Here is a 19,997-nt window from a genome sequence, read left to right as displayed (position 1 = left end):
TTATCTCTCTCTACTGATGCTCCCTAGTACCGCGCAGACTTTTTATTTTTTAGGGAAGTTTAAGTAGGTCCAAAGGGATGCGCAGTGGCTCAGTGGCTAGGACCCTGAGCTTGTCGGTAAGTAAGGTTGGCAGTTTGGCGGTTCAAATCCCTAGCGCCATGCGACAGAGTGAGCTGCCATTACGGGTGCTAGGTTCTGCCCCCCCTAGCAGTTCGAAAGCACATTAAAAAAAAAAATGCAAGTAGAAAAATAGGGACCCTTTTGGTGGGAAGGGAACAGTGTTCCATGCACCTTTGGCATTTAGTCATACTGGCAAACATGACCATGGAGACGTCTTCGGACAGCGCTGGCTCTTCGGCTTTGTAACGGTGATGAGCATCACCCCCTAGAGCTGGAAACAACTAGCATATATGTGTGAGAGGAACTTTTACCTTTACCTAAGAAGGTCCAGAAACAAAGAAACCAAAAATGAACATGGACAGTACAAATGGTGTAAACCTCTGAAAAAAATTATCCCCTGAAGCCTTCTCCATGGAAGACTTAACTTCTGGTCCTTTCTCTCTCTCTTTTACTCTCTGGATGCTTCCCGCCTACGTCAAAGGAACCATGAGCTAATTTGTCTGAGTATGCCACGGGTTGTCTCTTGTATGAAGGATTAGCACAGATTAAGGAGGAACAGTGTTAATTGTAGGTGGAGAAGAGAGCAGTGTGTCTCTGCGATCCATTCTTGATTTCCCCTGTGTCTGTCTGTTTGGTAATAAGCTTCCTTTAATCTAGAGAGCCCCTTTGTGAAATCAGCGGTACGGACAGCAATATTGATTGCTTTTGAGAAACCATCACAGCTGCTCACCCAAATTACCTTTGATATGTGACCTTTAATGTAATTACTGCAACATCAAAGCATTTCTATACATTATTAAAGGATTTGTTGGCTTCTTCATGATGCTATCCCATTATATATAAAAGATAAACAACCCTGGCAAACGTGGCAGATTTGAAAGGCCCGGTGGACAGGTTGGGTAAGGCTCAGGCCCAAGTTGTTGTTGCTGTTGTGTTGTTGTTGTTTTCTGCAGGGTGGGCCAAGAGGAATGGAAAATAGTGGCTTAGTTAGTACAAGCTATGTTGGTAAAGGTGCTTTTTCTGGAGGCAAGTGGACTTTCTTGGTTTTTTCTTTGAAGACATTTCGCTTTGTTAGAGTTTGCAGCTTAAATTCAAGTCCAAAAAACACACAGATGATTGACTCGGCAGAATTCATTAAAGTTCTTTTTTATATAAAATAAGTAAATGTACAATACCAGTAGTTTCTTCCAATGTGGAAAGGTTACAACTAAACCCAAACAGAAGCATCTAGCTAAATATGAGCCAACAGTGTGCAGCAGCAGCTAAAAAAGCTAATGCAATTCTAAGTTGCATCAACAGAGGGATACAATCAAGATCAAGGGAGGCACTAATACCCCTCCACAAAGCCTTAGTAAGACCACACCTAGAGTACTGCATCCAGTTTTGGTCACATTATAAAAAAGATGTTGAGACTCTAGAAAAAGTGCAGAGAAGAGCAACCAGGATAATTAGGGGACTGGAGACTAAAACATGAAGAACCGTTACAGGAACTGGGCTTGGCTAGTCTAGTGAAGAGAAGGACCAGGGGAGACAGGATAGCAGTTTTCCAATATTTGAGAGGCTGCCACAGGGAGGAGGAAGCGGTCAAGCTATTCTCCAAGGCACCTGAAGGCCAGACAAGGAATAATGGATGGAAACTGATCAAGGAGAGATTCAACCTGGAAATAAGGAGAAACTTTCTTACAGGGAGGACAATCAACCCATGGAACAGAAGTTGCCCTCGGAAGTTGTGGGAGCATCATCACTTGAGACTTTCAAGAAGAGATTGGACTGCCATTTGTCAGAAATGATGTAGGGTCTCCTGCTTGGGTGGGGGGTTGGACTAGATGGCCTACAAGGTCCCTTCCAACTCTGATTATCTGTTAAATCTCTGTTAAGTGGACATGTTACAGCTCCAGTTCAGAGCAGTGTTCTAGTTTCAGCATGCAAGCAAGTTAGTTTCTCTTTCACTTTAGAGCTGAGCACAGAACAGAGATAAACCACGCTCAGATTCTCTCTTTTAAGTTTCAGCCCCCAATTCTGTCGTATCGGCCGATACGATCATAAAAGACGCGAGGCAGTGACTGGTTTTAAGCTCTTTTATTTCAGGTTTTAATCTGCCGCCGGCTGGGTGTGCGGCGGCTTATACTGAACTGGTGCCGGGCGCCGTGGCCAATGACAGCCGTTCGAATCGCCCGCGATCGGCTCGGCCAATCGCGGTCGCTTCGGAATGGCCAATCAGTGCCGCGCGCTCGACCAATCTGGTTACTGTGCGCTTGTCCAATCAGGGGTGCAGGATTCCAAGAATGCAAATGTCCATACAGAACAAATTCAGCCCCACAATTTTCACTTCAGAAAAAGGCATTTCGAAAACCATTAGTGCAATATTCGTAAGCTGTTGGACTCCAGGAAAAGTTTCGGCGGTGCAAGAAATAGCCACGTGGGGCTTCCCCGCAAATGCCATTTTCCCTGCATCTCTGCACATAGATGTCAACTGACTTAACATGGGGATTTAGAATAAGCAGAGGAATGTGAAGCCTGTGATTGTATCATTGTCTAGAACAATGTTTCACAATCCTGGCATCTTCAAAAGGTTTGGATTTCTACTCCCAGAATTCCCAGCCACCATGGCTGGCCGGGGAATTCTGAGAGTTGAAGTCCAAACATCTTAAAGTCTCCAACATTGAGAAATACTGGTCTACAGGGAAGCCAGGCCCAACACGAGTGAGTTTCCAGGATTCTAAATGCAACATAGAAATCTGGGATAGTCTTATAACATGGAAAAAGCAAAGCACGTCATTTCAAACCAATCGAAGGCATGAAAGCAGATAACATGTTTTTCCAGCTATTTGACTTCAGCAGAGACAATACCTTCTGGATAAGAAAACTCGGAAAGGCCTGGTTCAGTGAGTGAGTTGCTGAGGGTTCGCAGGGGTTCAGGATAGAGCCCCTGGCTAAGATTCTGTGCAATTCAGAGATCGCCCAAATCCCAAATCCTGGCTGGCCTCGCCCACCTCTCCCCTCCCAGGAGTCCCTATGCAGCCCATTTTGGATGCAGGTAAGTGCAGGGCGCGCACGGAGGCTAGGGGAGGGTGAACAACAGGCCTCCCAGTAGTTTAGGAAGGCTGAAAATTTACCCCTCACATCCCAAGCATAAACTGTTTCAACTCCCACCCTCAAAACGATGCTATATAGAGCACTGCACACCAGAACAACTAGACACACGGAGAGTTTTTGCCCGAATGCCATCACTCTGCTAAAGAAATAATTCCCTCAACACTGTCCAACTGTTTACTAAGTCTGCATTACTATTACTATTAATCTTCTCATCACTCCTTTCACCCATCCCCTCCCACTTGTGACTGGAGGACTGTAACTTTATCCCTTGTATCCTTACAATTTATATGGACTGTTTCCTAGTATGATTTGATTGCTTGTTGTACCCTATGTCTATTATTAAGTGTTGTACCTGATGATTCTTGACTCTTGATGAGTGTATCTTTTCTTTTATGTGCACTGAGAGTATTTACACCAAGACAAATTCCTTCTGTGTCCAACTACACTTGGCCAATAAAAGAATTCTATTCTATTCTATTCTATTCTATTCTATTCTATTCTATTCTATTCTACTCTATTCTATTCTAAAAAAAAATGGGCCCTTTTCCGGCTTCCAAAGATCCTCCGGAGCCCTGGGAAGCTGTTTTTGCCCTCCTGTAGGCTCAAGGAAAGCCTCCAGAGCCCAGGGAAGGCAAAAAAAATCCCCCCTGTCATGGTGTAGGAGGCCAACTAGGCGACGTCCACCATGCCCACACGGACCCAGCAACCGGGCAGAGAACCTTTGGCTAAATTTTTTGAAGCCCGCCCCTGGATTGGGTACCATACCACAATGCTGATGTGGTGCCCATTGGGGTGCCCCTTTGCAAGAGCCCCATCCAAGGATTATGTCCTTGAAATCGTATCCGATACAAAGGCAACACTGCTGCTCTCAAAAGCTTCACCAAGCCTCATTTTCCGTCCATTCCTGTATCATTTGTCACTTCTGCATCTGTTGTCAGGAGTGGGTTGCTATGGGTTCGCATGGGTTTTGGGCCATCCTCTAGCTAAGGGTCTTTGCAGTTCGGTGAACCCGTAAATCCTACCCGTGGCTGGCCCCACCCATCCCTCCGCTCCCTTCCCACCCCACCCTGCTCTTCTGCTCCCAGGAGTCTTTAAGTAGCCCATTTTGGATTTCAGGTAAGTACAGGGCCCATGCAGAGGCTCCGGGAGGGTGAATAATGGGCCTCCTTGAGGGCCTCTGGAGCCCAGGGGAGACAGTTTTTTTGCCCTCTGGAGGCTTAAGGAAAGCCTCTGGAGCCCAGGGAGGGCAAAAAATGGGTCCCCCAGAAGTTTTGGAAGGCCGGAAATAGGCCCATTTCTGGCCTCCAGGGGGCCTCTAGGGTCTGAGGAGGCTGTTTTCACTCTCCAGAGTGAAACACACACCCCCACCACCGTGGTGCAGGAAGCCGACTAGGCCACGCCCCACCATGGCCATGCCCACCCAGCAACCGGGCAGAGAAGCGGTTGATGAAAGTTTTGAAGCCCAGCCCTGTCTGTTGTCTTCATGCAGGAAGGAGGGGGATTGACCGAGATCTTCTGAGATCCCTTCTAGCCTTTACATTCTATTATTGTTTAGCGCATGATGAGAACACGACAGAAGACAAGTATGAACACCACCATCCCAGTGATTGTATGCAAAACTTCTACGGTGGTACGGCAGTCCAACCCACCTGTCCAATTCAGCTACCCAGGCGATCACCTCTCGTGTTGTTTCATTCAGATCTTCTAAAGAACCAGAGAATGAACATAATGGGCAATTTTGCACATTATGTTGAATAATTGGCATATCAGCACCACAAAGGGAAACTTTCCAGCCCCACTGATATAGGACAGATGCCCTTCTTCCAGTATCCCACTTAATTCTGACCATTTTTGACCAGACAAAGCGAGACAGGTCAAAAACCAAGTATTCTGTTAGAATGGTACCTTAGACCAGGGGTCCCCAACCACCAGGCCCCGGACCGGTACCGGTCCGTGGAACATTTTCTACTGGGCCACCGGTTTGCTGGGTGCCGCCATCTTGTTTTGATGAGAAAGTGCTTCTGGGTGAGCTTTTCTGGTTGGAAAGTGGTGTTTGGATCCTGAAGGAATCCTCGCGCCTTAGTTTCATCGAAGGGGGGGGGGCTTCGAACAAAACTAAGACGCGAGGATTCTTTCAGCACCCAAGGCAAGGTGAGCCGAGCAACCGTCCCGAAGCCGTCCCGAAGCCCATCGACAAAGGTACAAAGGGGGAGTTGAAGGTGGTGGGGAGAAGCGGGGGACAGCTGGCTGGTCGGTCCCTTGGCTCGCCTTGCCTTGTCACGCATGCTGATGCGGGTACCGGGCCACGGATTACTTTGTGATGCCGGTACGGGGCCATGACACAAAAAAGGTTGGGGGCCACTGCCTTGGACCATTCCTCTCTCCAGCCATTCTTGGGGTTACACTGGGTAGAACTTGAGTGAATAGCTGTGTACACGCTACGATTTCCTCCATTAGTATTTCATGCATATTATAAGATTAATAAGCAGAGAGGTCCATATATTTGGGGCACGTTACATAGGTGGAAGATGATCTAGAAGGAAGCCAAGACTTTCAGCAAGGTTGGGGAATGGTGGACGAATGAAGACGACTTTAAGGTGGGCAGATACAATAAAGAACATTAGGGTGTCAGATGGTAAATAATGGACATTTATCCACACAGCTGCAAGGAGTCAGATCTGATCTGCTGAAATCTAATTAAACAACTGACTAACCAACTAACTAATAAATATTTTATTGGTTTTATACCACAGTGGAGTCAGGTCAAAATAATAGGTCAACTGTGCATCCATTTAACTTGAAGTCCATTTCCCCATCTTCCTGAATACTTTGCCATGTATTGTAGTGCATAGTAGACATAACTTGTCTTCAGTCATTATTAGAAGCTATCATCACTTTTTTTATGCAACATATATCACGTTCTTACAGCTGTCATTCCCCACACCCCATAAAATCTCCAGGCCTACCATCAGAAATAACTTCATATAATGTACAAACAAGGTATCCTTCCTTCTTACCTCTAGACTGAAAGTGGGTTTATTGAGAATAACCGAGGCTAAGGGAATTGGGTGCTTTGGTGGAGAAGAAATACGGTTACCAAGGAAGGAAAAATGCTAAGTCAACAGAAAGAAAAGCTTTGAGTAACTAGCTAGGTTCATAGTTTTAATGACTCATGGTCATTAAAACAGACCAGGTATTCTTAACAAAATAGCATCACCTCAATAATTCTGAGATCTTAAGTGTTTTTCAGATATAGCCAATGGGTCCTTCAGGTGCATTATCAACAAAAAGCTTGCAACAATGCTGGTAAAAATATCCCCTTTAGCCAGAAGGTTGCAGGCATCCAAGCTACATCAGAAGAAGAAATTCTGCGTGCAAGAAATAAGTTGAAATCCATATATTCAATTTTGTCGTGTTGCAATCCTTTGCTTCACCAATGAGTTTTGCCTCTCGAGCAATATGGTCTAGGAAATTTATGTATGTATGTATGTATGTATGTATGTATGTATGTATGTATGTATGTATTTATTTGGTTTGTCAATTGCTTACAAGATAATAGGCATAAGTAAAACATAGTTATGAATACATGGATAAGTATAAGAAAAATAAAACAAACAATAGGACAGGGACGGTAGGCACGTTGGTGCACTTATGCATGCCCCCTACAGACCTCTTAGGAAAGGGGTGAGGTCAATAGGAGACAGTCTAAGGTTAAAGTTTTTGGGGTTTGGGGAAGAAACCACAGAGTCATGTAGAGTGTTCCAGACATTGACCACTCTGTTGCTGAAGTAGTATTTCCTGCAATCAAGTTTGGTGTGATTAACCTTGAGCTTGTATCTATTGTTTGCTCTTGTATTGTTATGGTTGAAGTTGAAGTATTCATTGACAGGTAAGCCATTGCAATGTATGATTTTATATACTATACTTAGATCGGACCGAAGGCAGCGTAGTTCTAGGTTTTCTAGATCTGGTGGCATAAGTAACGAGTAGAGGAGTGGAGAACTCTTCTTGTGGAATATTTCTGGACTTTCTCAACTGTGTTAATATCAGATATGTAATGTGGGTTCCAGACTGATGAGCTGTATTCAAGTATTGGTCTAGCAAATGTTTTGTATGCTCTAGTTATTAGTGTAATATTACCAGAGAAAAAGCTACGTAAGATTAGGTTAACAACTCTTAATGCCTTTTTGGCTATGTGGAAATCTCTGCTACCTATTCTTCAGGTGTGACCAGGGGTAGGATTCAGCCTGTTTGAACCAGTTCAGGCAAGCTGATAGTTCTGGCAATTAGTTGGCCCCACCCACCGACCCCTGTCCTAATTTGTCCTATATTTCTGTGTTTTGCAGCCCATCTGATTCACATGCAGAGCGGATCTACTGTTTTACTCATCAGGAATGCAGCAGAAGGTAGGTTTTAGAGCTGAAATGGGCGGTTTCAAACTCTGTGCACACTCACCGAACCGGATGTTACACTTGTTGTATTCTACCACTGGATGTGACCCTACTGCAATTCCCAACATCCGTGCTTAACACGATCCAAAAATATGCGTGACTCACAATTTATCAATATCTGGAGAGTCACATGTTGTTCTACTCTGTCTTCAGTAGAGTTTATTCTATTTGAGGTCCATCAGACAACACCGTGAGTTTTGGACTGTGCCCCATGGAAACATAGAGTACATTAATTATTAAACATTAATAAAAATGATTAAAAATTAACCATAGTACACAAAATTATCTGCTACAACATCCTACCAGTCAATGACTACTTCAGTTTTAACCGCAACAATACAAGAGCACACAACAGATACAAACTCAATGTAAGCATCTCCAAACTCGATTACAGAAAGTACGATTTCAGCAACAGAGTGGTCAATGCCTAGAATGTACTACCTGACTCTGTTGTTACATCCTCTAACCCCCCCCTACTCCTTTAACCTTAAACTATCCACTATTGACCTCACCCCTTTCCTAAGAGGTCTGTAAGGGATGTGCATAAGTGCACCATCGTGCCTATGTCCCTGTCCTGTTGTCCCCATTTATTCGTACCTATTTAAAAAATAAAAGAAGGAAGGGGGGAGGAGGGAGAACAGAAGGAAGGAAGGAAGGAAGGAAGGAAGGAAGGAAGGAAGGAAGGAAGGAAGGAAGGAAGGAAGGGAGAGAATACCCATTTCTAAGAGGTCTGTGAAGGGCATGCATAAGTGCACAATCGTGCCTACAGTCCCTGTCCTATTGCCCCCATTTAGTCGTACCTATTTCCTGTATTTTTACTCATGTTAACACCTATACCAAGCAACTGACAAATCAAATAAATAAATAAATAAACATTCAAAAATGATATATCTCTCAGGAAGAAGCAAAATTATTAGAATTATTTACACCCACAAGTTACCCAGAAATCCTACTAAGTGGATCATATGACACTCCTCCTACAGGAAGTAGAGTGAAGGAGAATTGCCTTCTGAAGTCAACTCACAAAGTAACTCAGATAAGAAAGTTAAACTTAGGAAGAAGATCCATCTAAGTCAGTTTAGGATGGATAGTCAGTCCTCCTAAAAAGATCGGAGATATCTTACTAAAGAAGCTACCTCCAAACTTTGTCTTGGTGTGTATGGATACACAATCGAATGCAAACTGTGTGGGGGAAACCATAACTCAGTATGGAATTTGGCGCACTCCAAAATAAACCCACGAACCTCATCCTTATTTTGAAAGTGTTATGATGGTTTCTAATCAAACACACTAAGTAAAATTTGGTTGTATCAAGCACGTCATCTGAGCACCAATTTGCAATTTTCTTCTTTCTCTTTCTGATCTTTATTAAAATCCACCTTGCAGCTGAAATTGAATTTGTACCAGAGAAGAAAAACTAGAAAGAACTAACTGGTGTCCACAAAGCTGAACTCACTTCAGCCATTTGCAGCAAGCCAAGAACCAGATTTGAGGGCAGCAGATTAAAAAGAATCAGTGAAGGAATCATTTTTTTTTTAATGCAAAATATTGAAAGAATGCACGTTAAAGACTCTAGGAGGAAGTTCAGTGATAGCACAGTTCTACAACGAGAGAAGAAACAACAACCCAGAATTGAGGAGCAAATTATGGGATGGGAGAAATTAAGACAGTTTTAAGTGATCCAAGCGTCTTTCTTGGCATAACCCCATTCTATTTGTTTAATTTCACTTAGGCATCACCTGACTCTAAACCAAATCTGGACGATTTATCATTTGATAAACCAGAAAAACACAATAGGAAACATTATTAGAAAGTCCCTACAGGAAGAAGTTTAATTTGGAGCACCTGAGTATTTAAAAGCACCCCCCCCAAAAAATAATGATAAAACCAGAAGGCTGGAAGAAGTAAAACTGCACATATCAGTGGTGTTCAAAGGGATGTACAACAATATTTGGAGGAGGTCGGTGAAATGGTTTACACAACTTGTAAATAGTGAGTAATGCCATTGAAGACTCAGCTTGTCTCCCATTCTTACGTTGGCAACCACTGGAAAACCGAGTATCAAATCTTGCACAAAAGTAAGAAAGACCCTCAACCTATGATAAATTCTATTTTTCAATTCTCTGCAGGTAGCTATTTCTGTGAAATGGGTCTAAAGTTCCAACATTAGGCATAAGAGTGGCTTTGTTCACACAAACACTATTCACCAAGCTGTTGGTGAACTGATCTGTCATGTTAATCTTGATCTGTTTTAAGCTTAAGCAAAAAAAAATTTTTTAATTGACTTTCAACAACCAAGTTAAACCCCTTGCGCAAACATAGCCAGTACGTCTTATTCATGCCACATAAAAATTGAACATAGGTAGCTTTATAAACAACATTTTTATCTTCCATTTTTTAATTGTTCTACTTGTGTTGAACTTATTTTTTTCTGCTGGAACACACTAAAAATTCCAGAGTATGATCCAGTTGTGAATAATGATGCCAATTTGCTCACAATCTTCTTTCCTGCCTTTAATAAATTACCAGAGTTATTCCAAATGCTAAAACAAGAATGGCCCAACTCCAAACAGCCATCAACACACTTGAGTGAAGAACTCAACAACCAAAGTTGTCATCTCAAACCTTTTTGGGTTCAAGTCAAGAGAAACGCATTGTCCATCTCCGCAACAGCCCATCACGTCACTGCTCAGAAACACCTTCAAGTTTTCAAAAGGAAAAATCAACATAATTTTTCACAACTTTTTCACAAAAAGTCATCACAACCACTTCCTTTAACTTCCTTCTTGGTGGGCCTGGTCCACCATGAAATACAAGGAAGAGAGGAAGTTCCAAAGAGAAAGAGAAAATACGGCATTTTCTATCCTCCCGGTAGATGCCGTACTTGGACCAAACATAACACCATTGATGTTCTCCAACTTCAAGGAAGCATCTTAAAAGAACGATTTGGACTCACCCCTGGAAGTGTCTTCTGTTCATGTAATGCACTCTGAGCTTTAAGAGCTGACTCTCTTTCACAGTACGTTAGGAAGGCACAACCTGTAAAAAAGAAAACATGGAGAAAAATGAGAACAGGCTAGCTTTTCCCGAGATCCAATTTTGGGTAGGACCAAATCTTCTCCATGAGCAGATGGGTCTATTTCTAAACACAGAAGACTAGTTGAACAATTATGACCACAAGCTTAATCCCACCCTCTGTCATTAGAATCTGGAGGAAGCCATCTTGGGCTGCCTCATAGTTGCCACAAACTCTGAGAGGGGTAAAGGAGGGGAAATAGATAAGCTGGCTAAGCAGTCAAAACAAACTTTTTCTTGTGGGAACCAAGGTCATCCCAACAGGTGGCAGTTGAAGGAGGAGAGGAGTGACCAAGCAGCCTGCCAGCAACTTTCATTGGACAATGTGATCAGTGACATCTGAGGAGGGAAATATTTGCTCTGCTAATTATGGAAAAACTGCAAGAACTTTTAGAGTTGGTTTTCACTAGCTGTGCCGATATGATGTATCCAATCAATATGTTCTTCGAGTTAAACATACATTTTCAGTTTACATACATAAGTGTTTTGTCTGGATCCATTTGCTTACATAATATTACTTTCCAAGCTCCTAATTTCTACCCCTATTATCCAACCATTTGTAGAACACATTCAAAAATACTCTATATCTTCTTTTTCTTTTATCTATAACATCAATCTGTCTATTTCTGCACAATCTAGTATTTTTTTTTAACTACATCTTCTTCTGTAGGTGTTTCCTCATTTTTCCAGTTCTGTGCAAACATAATACTTGCTGCTGTCAAGAAATTTAATATTAAATAGATATTTCTTTTATCGTACTTTTCTGGTACCATACTTAACAGATATATTTCTGGCTTATAAACCATATGTAACTTTAACGTCTCTTCTACCCATATGTCCACCACATGTAATAATATGTACCCAGTATCTGATTACATTTCCAACATCCGGCAGACATATTTTTAAACATTTTTGTTAACCTCGTCAATGGTAAGTGCCACCTATGAAACACTGTATATAAATTTTCCTTGTAAGTAGTTGCCATTGTCAGCTTACAGTTTCTTTCCTAACATTTTTGCCATTTGTCTAAATATATAGTCTATCCAATTTTTTTTGCCCACGCTATCATTGTCTCTTTTACCTGTTTGTCTTCCATTTTTTAAGCTTAACAAAACGTTGTATAGTTTATTTATTAACTTTTTATCCACCCCGAACATTATTTGGCCGAGTGCTGTTTGCTCTTTGTAGAAGCCATATCTTCTATATATCTAAAAGCGAAATACCCCTCACGCATCATCACAAAATCTGCAGAACCGTAAAGCCTATAGACTTGAAATTTGGCACGTGTGTTCCTCTTGGCTTTTAGGTGCTCACTAAGAAAGGATTCTTCAAAATGACCATCAGAGCATTAGTACTTCCTATATTATTATTATTAACATGCTCTGATGCTAAGGAGTTCTACTCCCCCTCCCCACCTGAAAAGAAATCTGTTACAAATGCAAAACACAAGCAGACAAGAGGAGTTGCAGTTTCAGAGCAGCCAGCAGCTTTAGTACAGAACAGTTGAGCTAAGCCATGCCCAGGCTCCTTGCTGTCTCCTCCTTGCTCACACAGCAAATGCTGTTTCAGTTTTCAAATAGCCCTCAACTCTCTCACAACTGACAGGATGCTAGCCAGGTGAATACTGATGGATCCTGGGAGGCAGAGGCAGATTTTTTCCCCCTTATTTTCCTCCCAAAAAAACTAAGCCCAACAACATAGTTTTGCAGCGAAGCACGGGTATCAAGCTAGTGTTTTAATATCTTTCTCATACCTCAGTTGTATTTTTTTAAGGCCACTTTTGAAAAGGCAAAACATAGTCACGGAACCGTGGTAACACCGGTTGAACACCACCCCTGCTTCCAACTCTGTTATTCTATTCTAAGGCCATGAAAGGTGCTGAAGAATGATTTGGCAAATTTAAGAGCCCTGTGAAAAGGGTGGATTCTCTGAAACAGAAGCCTTTAAATTTGACAGGGTCAAGATTTGTGGACTTTTAACTCCCAGAATTCCCGAGCCAGCTTGTTATATGGTAATTCCATCTCATTCTATCCTCTATATTCAGTATCTGTCTGTCTTCTGTCGGTCCATCCATTCATGCAGTTAATGTGAGGCTAATGGGTGCACAATTGAGGCTGGCACACACATAGTTGCATTCACGAGTTTATATCCTCTTTTTATCTTCGTGCTTGAAAAATAGGGAAAAGCAAAGTTCCATTGGAGAAAAAAAAAAGAGTTTTTTATAAAGAGAAGAGGTATGTGTGTGTGTGTGTGAGAGAGAGAGATTGTAAGCTTCCTGTCAGGAACGATATGCAGAATTTGCCTAGTTTTATTTCGCTTTCCGTAACCGCTCTGTGGCTTTGTTTACTGTACATTTAAATTACATTATTTTCATCCTGTAAAAAAATCATTAATATACACGTAAACATTTCTGTTTAAAAATTTTCCCTTGCCTATTTCTGTTGAGCTGGAACCAATTACCCTATTTTCCATAGGAATCTCACTCTGAGCAGCGCAAATTCAAACCACGCAACTGTTTTGTGGGATTCATTAACCACGCTAATCGAGATCTACCTATGTATCGCCTATACTGTATATCTGTGTCTGTATAGCCTACTGAGCTTAACATATGTTAATGGGGTGTGCTGATTTATTGCTTATTTTAATTTATGTCTCAGTTTATACAGCAGTCCACCTGAGCATCTTGTGACATACATAGGATAGGATAGGGTGGGGTAAGGTAGGGTAGGGTAGGGTAGGGTAAGTAGGGTTAGAATAGAATAGAATAGAATAGAATGGAATGGAATGGAATGGAACGGAACGGAACAGAACAGAACAGAACAGAACAGAACAGAACAGAACAAAATAGAATAGAATAGAATAGAATAGAATAGAATAGAATAGAATAGAATAGAATAGAATAGAAAATATGGAGTGGTGTGGAGTGGAATGGAATGGAATGGAATAGAATGCAGTGGAGTGGAGTGGAGTGGAGTGGAGTGGAATGGAATGGAATAGAATAGAATAGAATAGAATAGAATAGAATAGAATAGAATAGAATAGAATAGAATAGAATAGAATAGAATAGAAAATATGGAGTGGTGTGGAGTGGAATGGAATGGAATAGAGTGGAGTGGAGTGGAGTGGAATGGAATGGAATAGAATAGAATAGAATAGAATTGAATAAAATAGAAAATGTGAAGTGGAGTGGAATGGAATGGAATGGAATAGAATGCAGTGGATTGGATTGGATTGGATTGGATTGGATTGGATTGGATTGGATTGGATTGGATTGGAGTAGAGTAGAGTAGAGTAGAGTAGAGTAGAGTAGAGTAGAGTAGAGTAGAGTAGAGTAGAGTAGAGTAGAAAAAAGAAAATGCGGAATGGAATAAAATGGAATGGAATGGAGAGAAACGAGCAGAATGTAGACTGGAATAGAATGGAATGGAATAGAAAAAGAAATGGAAGGGAACTGAACAGAAGGGAATGTTAGGTTGCAACATTTTGCTCAAAAGGAGATACTGCTGCAATTTCCCTATATTTTTAAGTTCTGTCCCAGATTACCTGGGATTTAAAAAAAAAAAAGAATACTAACTTCGGTTCTAGAGGAAGATCTTGATATGCAAGCACCAGAATAAAAAGCAGGAAAGCGCAAGTTCAAGTCCTATCTTAGCTGGGTGACTCTGGGCCAATCACCAAGAGGTGGTGAGTTCTAGTTCTGCCTTAGGGATGAAAGCCAGCTGGGTGACTTTGGGCCAATCTCTAGGAGACAGTGAGTTCTAGTCCTGACTAGGCATGAAAGCTGGCTGTGTTTGATCTAATAACTGGGAGATGGTGAATTTTAGTTCCACCTTAAACATAAAAGCCAACTGCTTGACTTTGGGTCTGTCACCGGTGTCACTGGAGACAGTGAATTCTAATTCCACCTTAGTCATAGTCTAAAGGAAATATAATATTCTGCCTTTTTAAAATTATTTCCCAAAATATTTCATTCTTCTGGGGTGCGGTGTGGGGCTACCCACAAATCCTTATGCCAACACTTACTTCAAAGCTGAAGTCTTAAATCTGTTGCGACGCTGAAGGAAGCTACAGAAGATAGGGTTGTCCTCGCACCAGTGAAAACAATAGAATTACAAAATTCCCCCTAACGTTTTTGGCACGCTTCTGAAGACAGGTCTCTCCATGAACATGGACAACTCCAGATTTGCAACCAGGTGGAAAATGCACTGGGAGATGAAAAGCTTCTCATCTGAGGGACGCAAATCTGTAGCTCCAAATCTCCATCCAAAGGAGGAACAATAGCTGATGGAGTCTTTCTGCAAAATCCCAGCTGGTGCAATCAGCAGGAACAGGTGTCTTGCACCTGTGGCTCCATCTTGGTCTCCAGGAGGAGGGCAGGGCCATCAGTTAACCCTGTGGTGTCCAGGAAAAACACAAAACCCCAGTTCCTCTTTTTGTTCTAGAACAGGCTTCTCCAAACTTGGGAACTTTAAGACTTTAAGATCTTTTTTTTTCAAAAGGTAATTGGACTTCGTTTTCCCTCATTTCAATTCTCACCCAAGAAGCTTCTTCAGTTCTGGTGGAATGGTCGAGGATGGAAGAACTTCTATTCCAAGAAATACAAATCCTTCCTTCATCATTCTGTCTGGTTTCTTTTTTATTTTATTTTATTTTATTTTATTTTATTGTTTACAATTGTTTACAAGATAATAGGTATAAGTAAAAACATAGTTATGAATACATGGATACGTATAAGAAAAATAAAAAATAAAAGAAACAATAGGACAAGGACAGTAGGCACGTTGGTGCGCTTATGCACGCCCCCTACAGACCTCTTAGGAAAGGGGTGAGGTCAATAGTAGACAGTCTAAGGTTAAAGTTTTTGGGGTTTGGGGAAGAAACTACAGAGTCGGGTAGAGTTTTCCAGACATTGACCACTCTGTTGCTGAAGTCGTATTTCCTGCAATCAAATTTGGTGCGGTTAACCTTGAGTTTGTATCTATTGTGTGCTCTTGTGAAGTTGCCATTTGTTTGACCATTCTGATACATAGTCAAGGTCTTTTTGAAGGGTCGCAGTATTGTCTGTGGTATTGAACAGCTTTACATCATCAGTGAAGAGAACGCAGTTGCTCTTGATATGATCACAGAGGTCATTTATGTAGAGTATTAAAAGAGTTGGTCCTAAAATATCTTTGAAGATGTTTCACTTCTCACCCAAGAAGCTTCTTCAGTCCTGATGGAATGGTGGAGGATGGAAGGATTTTTATTTCTTGCAGACAGCTGATCATTTGCATTCTTTTAGACAGTCCTTGAGGCCACTTGGAGGTTTATCTGTGTCCTCAGGGTCACTGACCCTCTAACAGGATGCAAATAATCAGCTGTCTTCAAGGAATATAAATCTTTCCATTCCCCACCATCCAGTCAGAGCTGAAGAAGCATCTTCAGAGGAGAAGTGAAAATCTTCAAAAAGAAACCAGAAAGTCCAGTTGCTTCTTTAAAAAGCACCTGTGGGACATTCAGATGTTCAAAGTCTGTCTTTCTTATACGTCCATGTAAGAACAGCATTCTTTCTACCATTCCACAGCAGAGAATTTCAACACTGTTCAGAAGACAGTACCCTTGAGCCTCTGTTGAATCCCTAACAATCATTAAGTCAGCTTTGTAAGCTAGTTTAGACTAAGCCAAGCTTAGTCTTAACTCAGTTTCTCAATAAACATGGAAATAATCCACGCATGTCTTTACTTGATTGCTTTTGTGCAAATAAATAATTGTAGTCATAAGAAGTGTGTATTTTATGTGAAAGAAGGTTCAACAAGAGAGTTAATGATATCTGGACAGTTTTCAAAAGGCAACCGGTCAAAACTCAAATGGAAAACAATACTCAACATTTAATTTTGGTACTAAATCATGCGCTGCATGAATCTCCGCGGTCCAGACGATGAGGGAAGACAATGCCACCAGTTTCAAACCCAGAGTAGTTGATACCATCTAATGAGGTGCTGATGGAGGCACACCAGCGAAAAGATAAACTACAGAGTGTGACTTTCCTGTAATGGTTGCTATATATTTCCTCTCCTGGTGATGGTTCTCATGACAGCTGAGAATAATGAAGGTCTGCTAGGCTTCTAGATTACATCTAATAATTCAAAGGGGACGGGTGGCCAACTCTTCCTGTCCTTGGGAAAACAGACACCCCACCCCCACACACACTGGTAAGGTCTGTTGGGAACAAGGGAAGCAATGGGGATTGAAGGATTAAAACAAAACCCTTTCTCCAGAAGGAGGAGATTGGGTGTGATAGAGACAGAGGGGTGCTTGGTGCTCTCTGAGCTTGGTGGTTTTCATGGAGACATTTCATGACCTAGCTAGGTAGTGCTAGAAGAGAGTTGGATTTGTGGAGAGGAGGAAGAGGAGGAGTTCTTATTCCTCTCTGAGCTTAGTGGTAGTCTTGCAGATTTTTCATGACCCAACCAGGTTCCATCATCAGTGCTAGAAGGGCAGGAGATAGGCAAAGAGGAGGAGGAGCAGAACTCTCTCTGAGCTTGAACCTTCTTGCAGATGTTTCATGACCCAGTTAGGTAACATTATCAGTGCTAGAAGGGAGTTGGGTTGGAGGAGGAGGAGGAGGACTATGGGGTCCTTGGTACTGTCTGAGCTTGGCGGTATTCTTGCACATATTTCATGACCCAACCAGGTTGCATCATCAGTGCTAGAAGGGAGGGAGATAGGCAAAGAGAAGGAGGAGGAAGAGAAGGACCGTGGGGTGCTTGGTGTTCTCTGAGCTTAGAGGTTTTCTTGCAGATGTTTCATGACCCAGCTAGGTAATGCCTTCAGTGCTAAAAGGGAGCTTGGTTGGAGGAGGAGGAGGAGGAGGAGGAGGAGCAGGAGCAGGAGGAGCAGGAGGAGATTGTCCTGCCAGCGTTGGTGGGAGTGGTCTGACAGGGCAAGCCACTAGAATATAAACTAAGAGCAAACCCCACTCATTACTAGAAATGATACTACCTCTTCAACTGGCAGCGTTGAGAAACACTGATCTGAACACAACACATATACCCTAAATAAAGCAAAAATGAGTCAACCTAATGACAGTACTTTCTCTGAACAGAGCTGTTAGGCCTTTGGCATTCTTATGTGTGTTGTCTGAACACAGTCAATATCTCTCAGAGCTGGGAGAACAAATACCATCATTGTGCCCAAAACTATAGTCCTCTAATATAAAAAAAATGTTCATTTTAAGACTAATTTTAAAAGACAGGCTTAATCAGAGAATTGTCTAGTTTAATTTCTAGATGTGAACGTTTCTTCCCCATCAACTATTTTTTTAAAAAATATGTTTAATTGAAAGTTTTACATAGAGCATATAAGTGAAACCAAACTAATAAAGATTAAAAAGAAGAAAAAAAGAAAGGGGACCGGAAGGAAGCAAGAGGAGGGGGAAGGAAAGGAAAGGAAAGGAAAGGAAAGGAAAGGAAAGGAAAGGAAAGGAAAGGAAAGGAAAGGAAAGGAAAGGAAAGGAAAGGAAAGGAAAGGAAAGGAAAGGAAGAGAGAGGATGGAGGATGGATGTAGACGGTAGGAAGATAGAAAGGTAGGAAGATAGGAACAGAGGGAGGGAGGGAAGAAATAAATAAATAGGTAAATAAGTAAAGAAGGAAGGAAGGAGGGAAGGAAGGAAGGAAGGAAGGAAGGAAGGAAGGAAGGAAGAGCAAAGGTGCACAAAGAAAGATTAAAAAACAAAAAAGCATCCAATTGGTTCTGCTACAAATATAAGTGCAATGGCAGTGCAATTTCAAAACACTACTCACTTATTTCTAATATCCAGTTGTTGTTTTCTAATCATCCAAAACACAAATTCTAAATGCATTTCTCCCCCATTTTATGAAAAAAGCCTATAGAGCAGGGGTTGCCAACCTTCTGGACCTCAGGGACCACCAAACTCATAATTCTAGATCCCAGGGACCACTAACTGATTCTGTTGGGTGTGGCCTAATTTGTGGGTGTGGCTTGTTGGTCATGTGACTGGCTGGACATGGCTTGTATGTAAATATTATAAATATTTATAAAAATATTGATTTTTTTTAATAAAGAAAAGCTACTTTTACCCAAAATTAGGCAAAGCAGGCAGATTGAGTTGCTCACAGAATCACAGACTCATTCAGTGATCTATCTATCTGCCATCGGCTAGCTCAGTCTCTCAAATTTGCTTTCCGTGAGTCTGCACTGAATTTGCTTGCAAGCAAACAGTCCTAAGGGAGGTTCGGCTGTGCTGAGCTGAAGATCTAAAGACTAGCTAGAAAGCAAGAAATCCAACCATTTCCTGCTTCCTAGCTAATCTAAATCTCCCAGCACAGCAGAACAGCTGATGGTCAGAAAAAGGAAAAATAGCAATTTAGCAGACAAGTTTACCGGGTAAGGAGTGAGTGGGCGGTGAGGTTTCCCATGGGCCATGTAGGCGGCACAGCCTTGTGTTTCTGCACAGTCTAATTGCTTTGTGGGGGTGCTCTGGGGGTGAAATTTCTCTGCGTCCCACCAAAATTTTCTCATAGCCCACCAGTGGGCCAAGGCCCACCGGTTGGCGACTGCTGCTATAAAAGACCATAAAGTCAGCCATACATCTAGACCAGGGTTGGGCAAAGTTTTTGGCTCGGGGGCCTCATTGACTTTTAAAATTTGACAGACGGGCCGCCACCTGGTGTCAAAATGCCTGTCATTACAAGTCAAAATCAAATGAATGCAGTCATTCAATCATTCACATCAAACCTTAATTCTGTACCAATCTTCGGCGGGCTGGATTAAAAAGACCAACGGGCCGGATGTGGCCCCCGGGCCGTAGTTTGCCCACCCCTGATCTAGGCAGTGCCTTTTCTCCCACCAAAGAATTTAATGCAGCCACTTTTACAAATCCCATCATCTTCAGCAGCTGTTCCTGAGTACTGCGGAATCTTTCTCAAGTAAGGAACATATTTCCTTGTCTAGTCATGTCCAGTTTTAGAGCACAACGCTTATCTCCCTTTTGTTGGCCAAGGGAGTCAGCAGCTGTCCAGAGACATTTTCTGTGGTCATATTGGCCAGCATGGCTACACACAAAAGGCTCACGGAATGCTATTACATTCCTACCAAAGTGGTACCTATTTATCTGCTTGCATTTTAATGCTTTTGAACTGCTAGGTGGGCAGGAGCTCACTCCATCGTGTGGCGCTCAGGTCTCAAACCACTGAGCCACTGCGCCTCCCTATTTGTCTCAGAGCATTTTGAACGTTAAGAAATGGGAGCAAAAT

General features: G+C 42.0%; 1 protein-coding gene across 20 annotated transcripts in view; it reads right to left on the bottom strand.

The window, feature by feature from the left end:
- The window catches only part of CELF4 (CUGBP Elav-like family member 4), an 801,906-nt gene that overhangs the window by 658,560 nt on the left and 123,349 nt on the right, over positions 1-19,997 (bottom strand). For 19 of the 20 annotated variants that reach the window (XM_087927563.1, XM_087927573.1, XM_087927558.1 and 16 more), the window contains exon 2: positions 10,624-10,706. In XM_087927563.1, the coding sequence (XP_087783689.1) occupies positions 10,624-10,706 (83 nt within the window). Of the gene's footprint in view, positions 1-10,623; positions 10,707-14,765; positions 15,003-19,997 lie in introns of those variants that run through there. The other variant, XM_087927575.1, reaches the window with a different exon arrangement.

This window comes from Pseudonaja textilis, chromosome 2 (genome assembly GCF_049901715.1).
Source record: "Pseudonaja textilis isolate UNSWEBS1 chromosome 2, rPseTex1.2, whole genome shotgun sequence".
NCBI lineage: Eukaryota > Metazoa > Chordata > Lepidosauria > Squamata > Elapidae > Pseudonaja > Pseudonaja textilis.
This window is presented reverse-complemented; position numbering and strand designations above follow the sequence as displayed.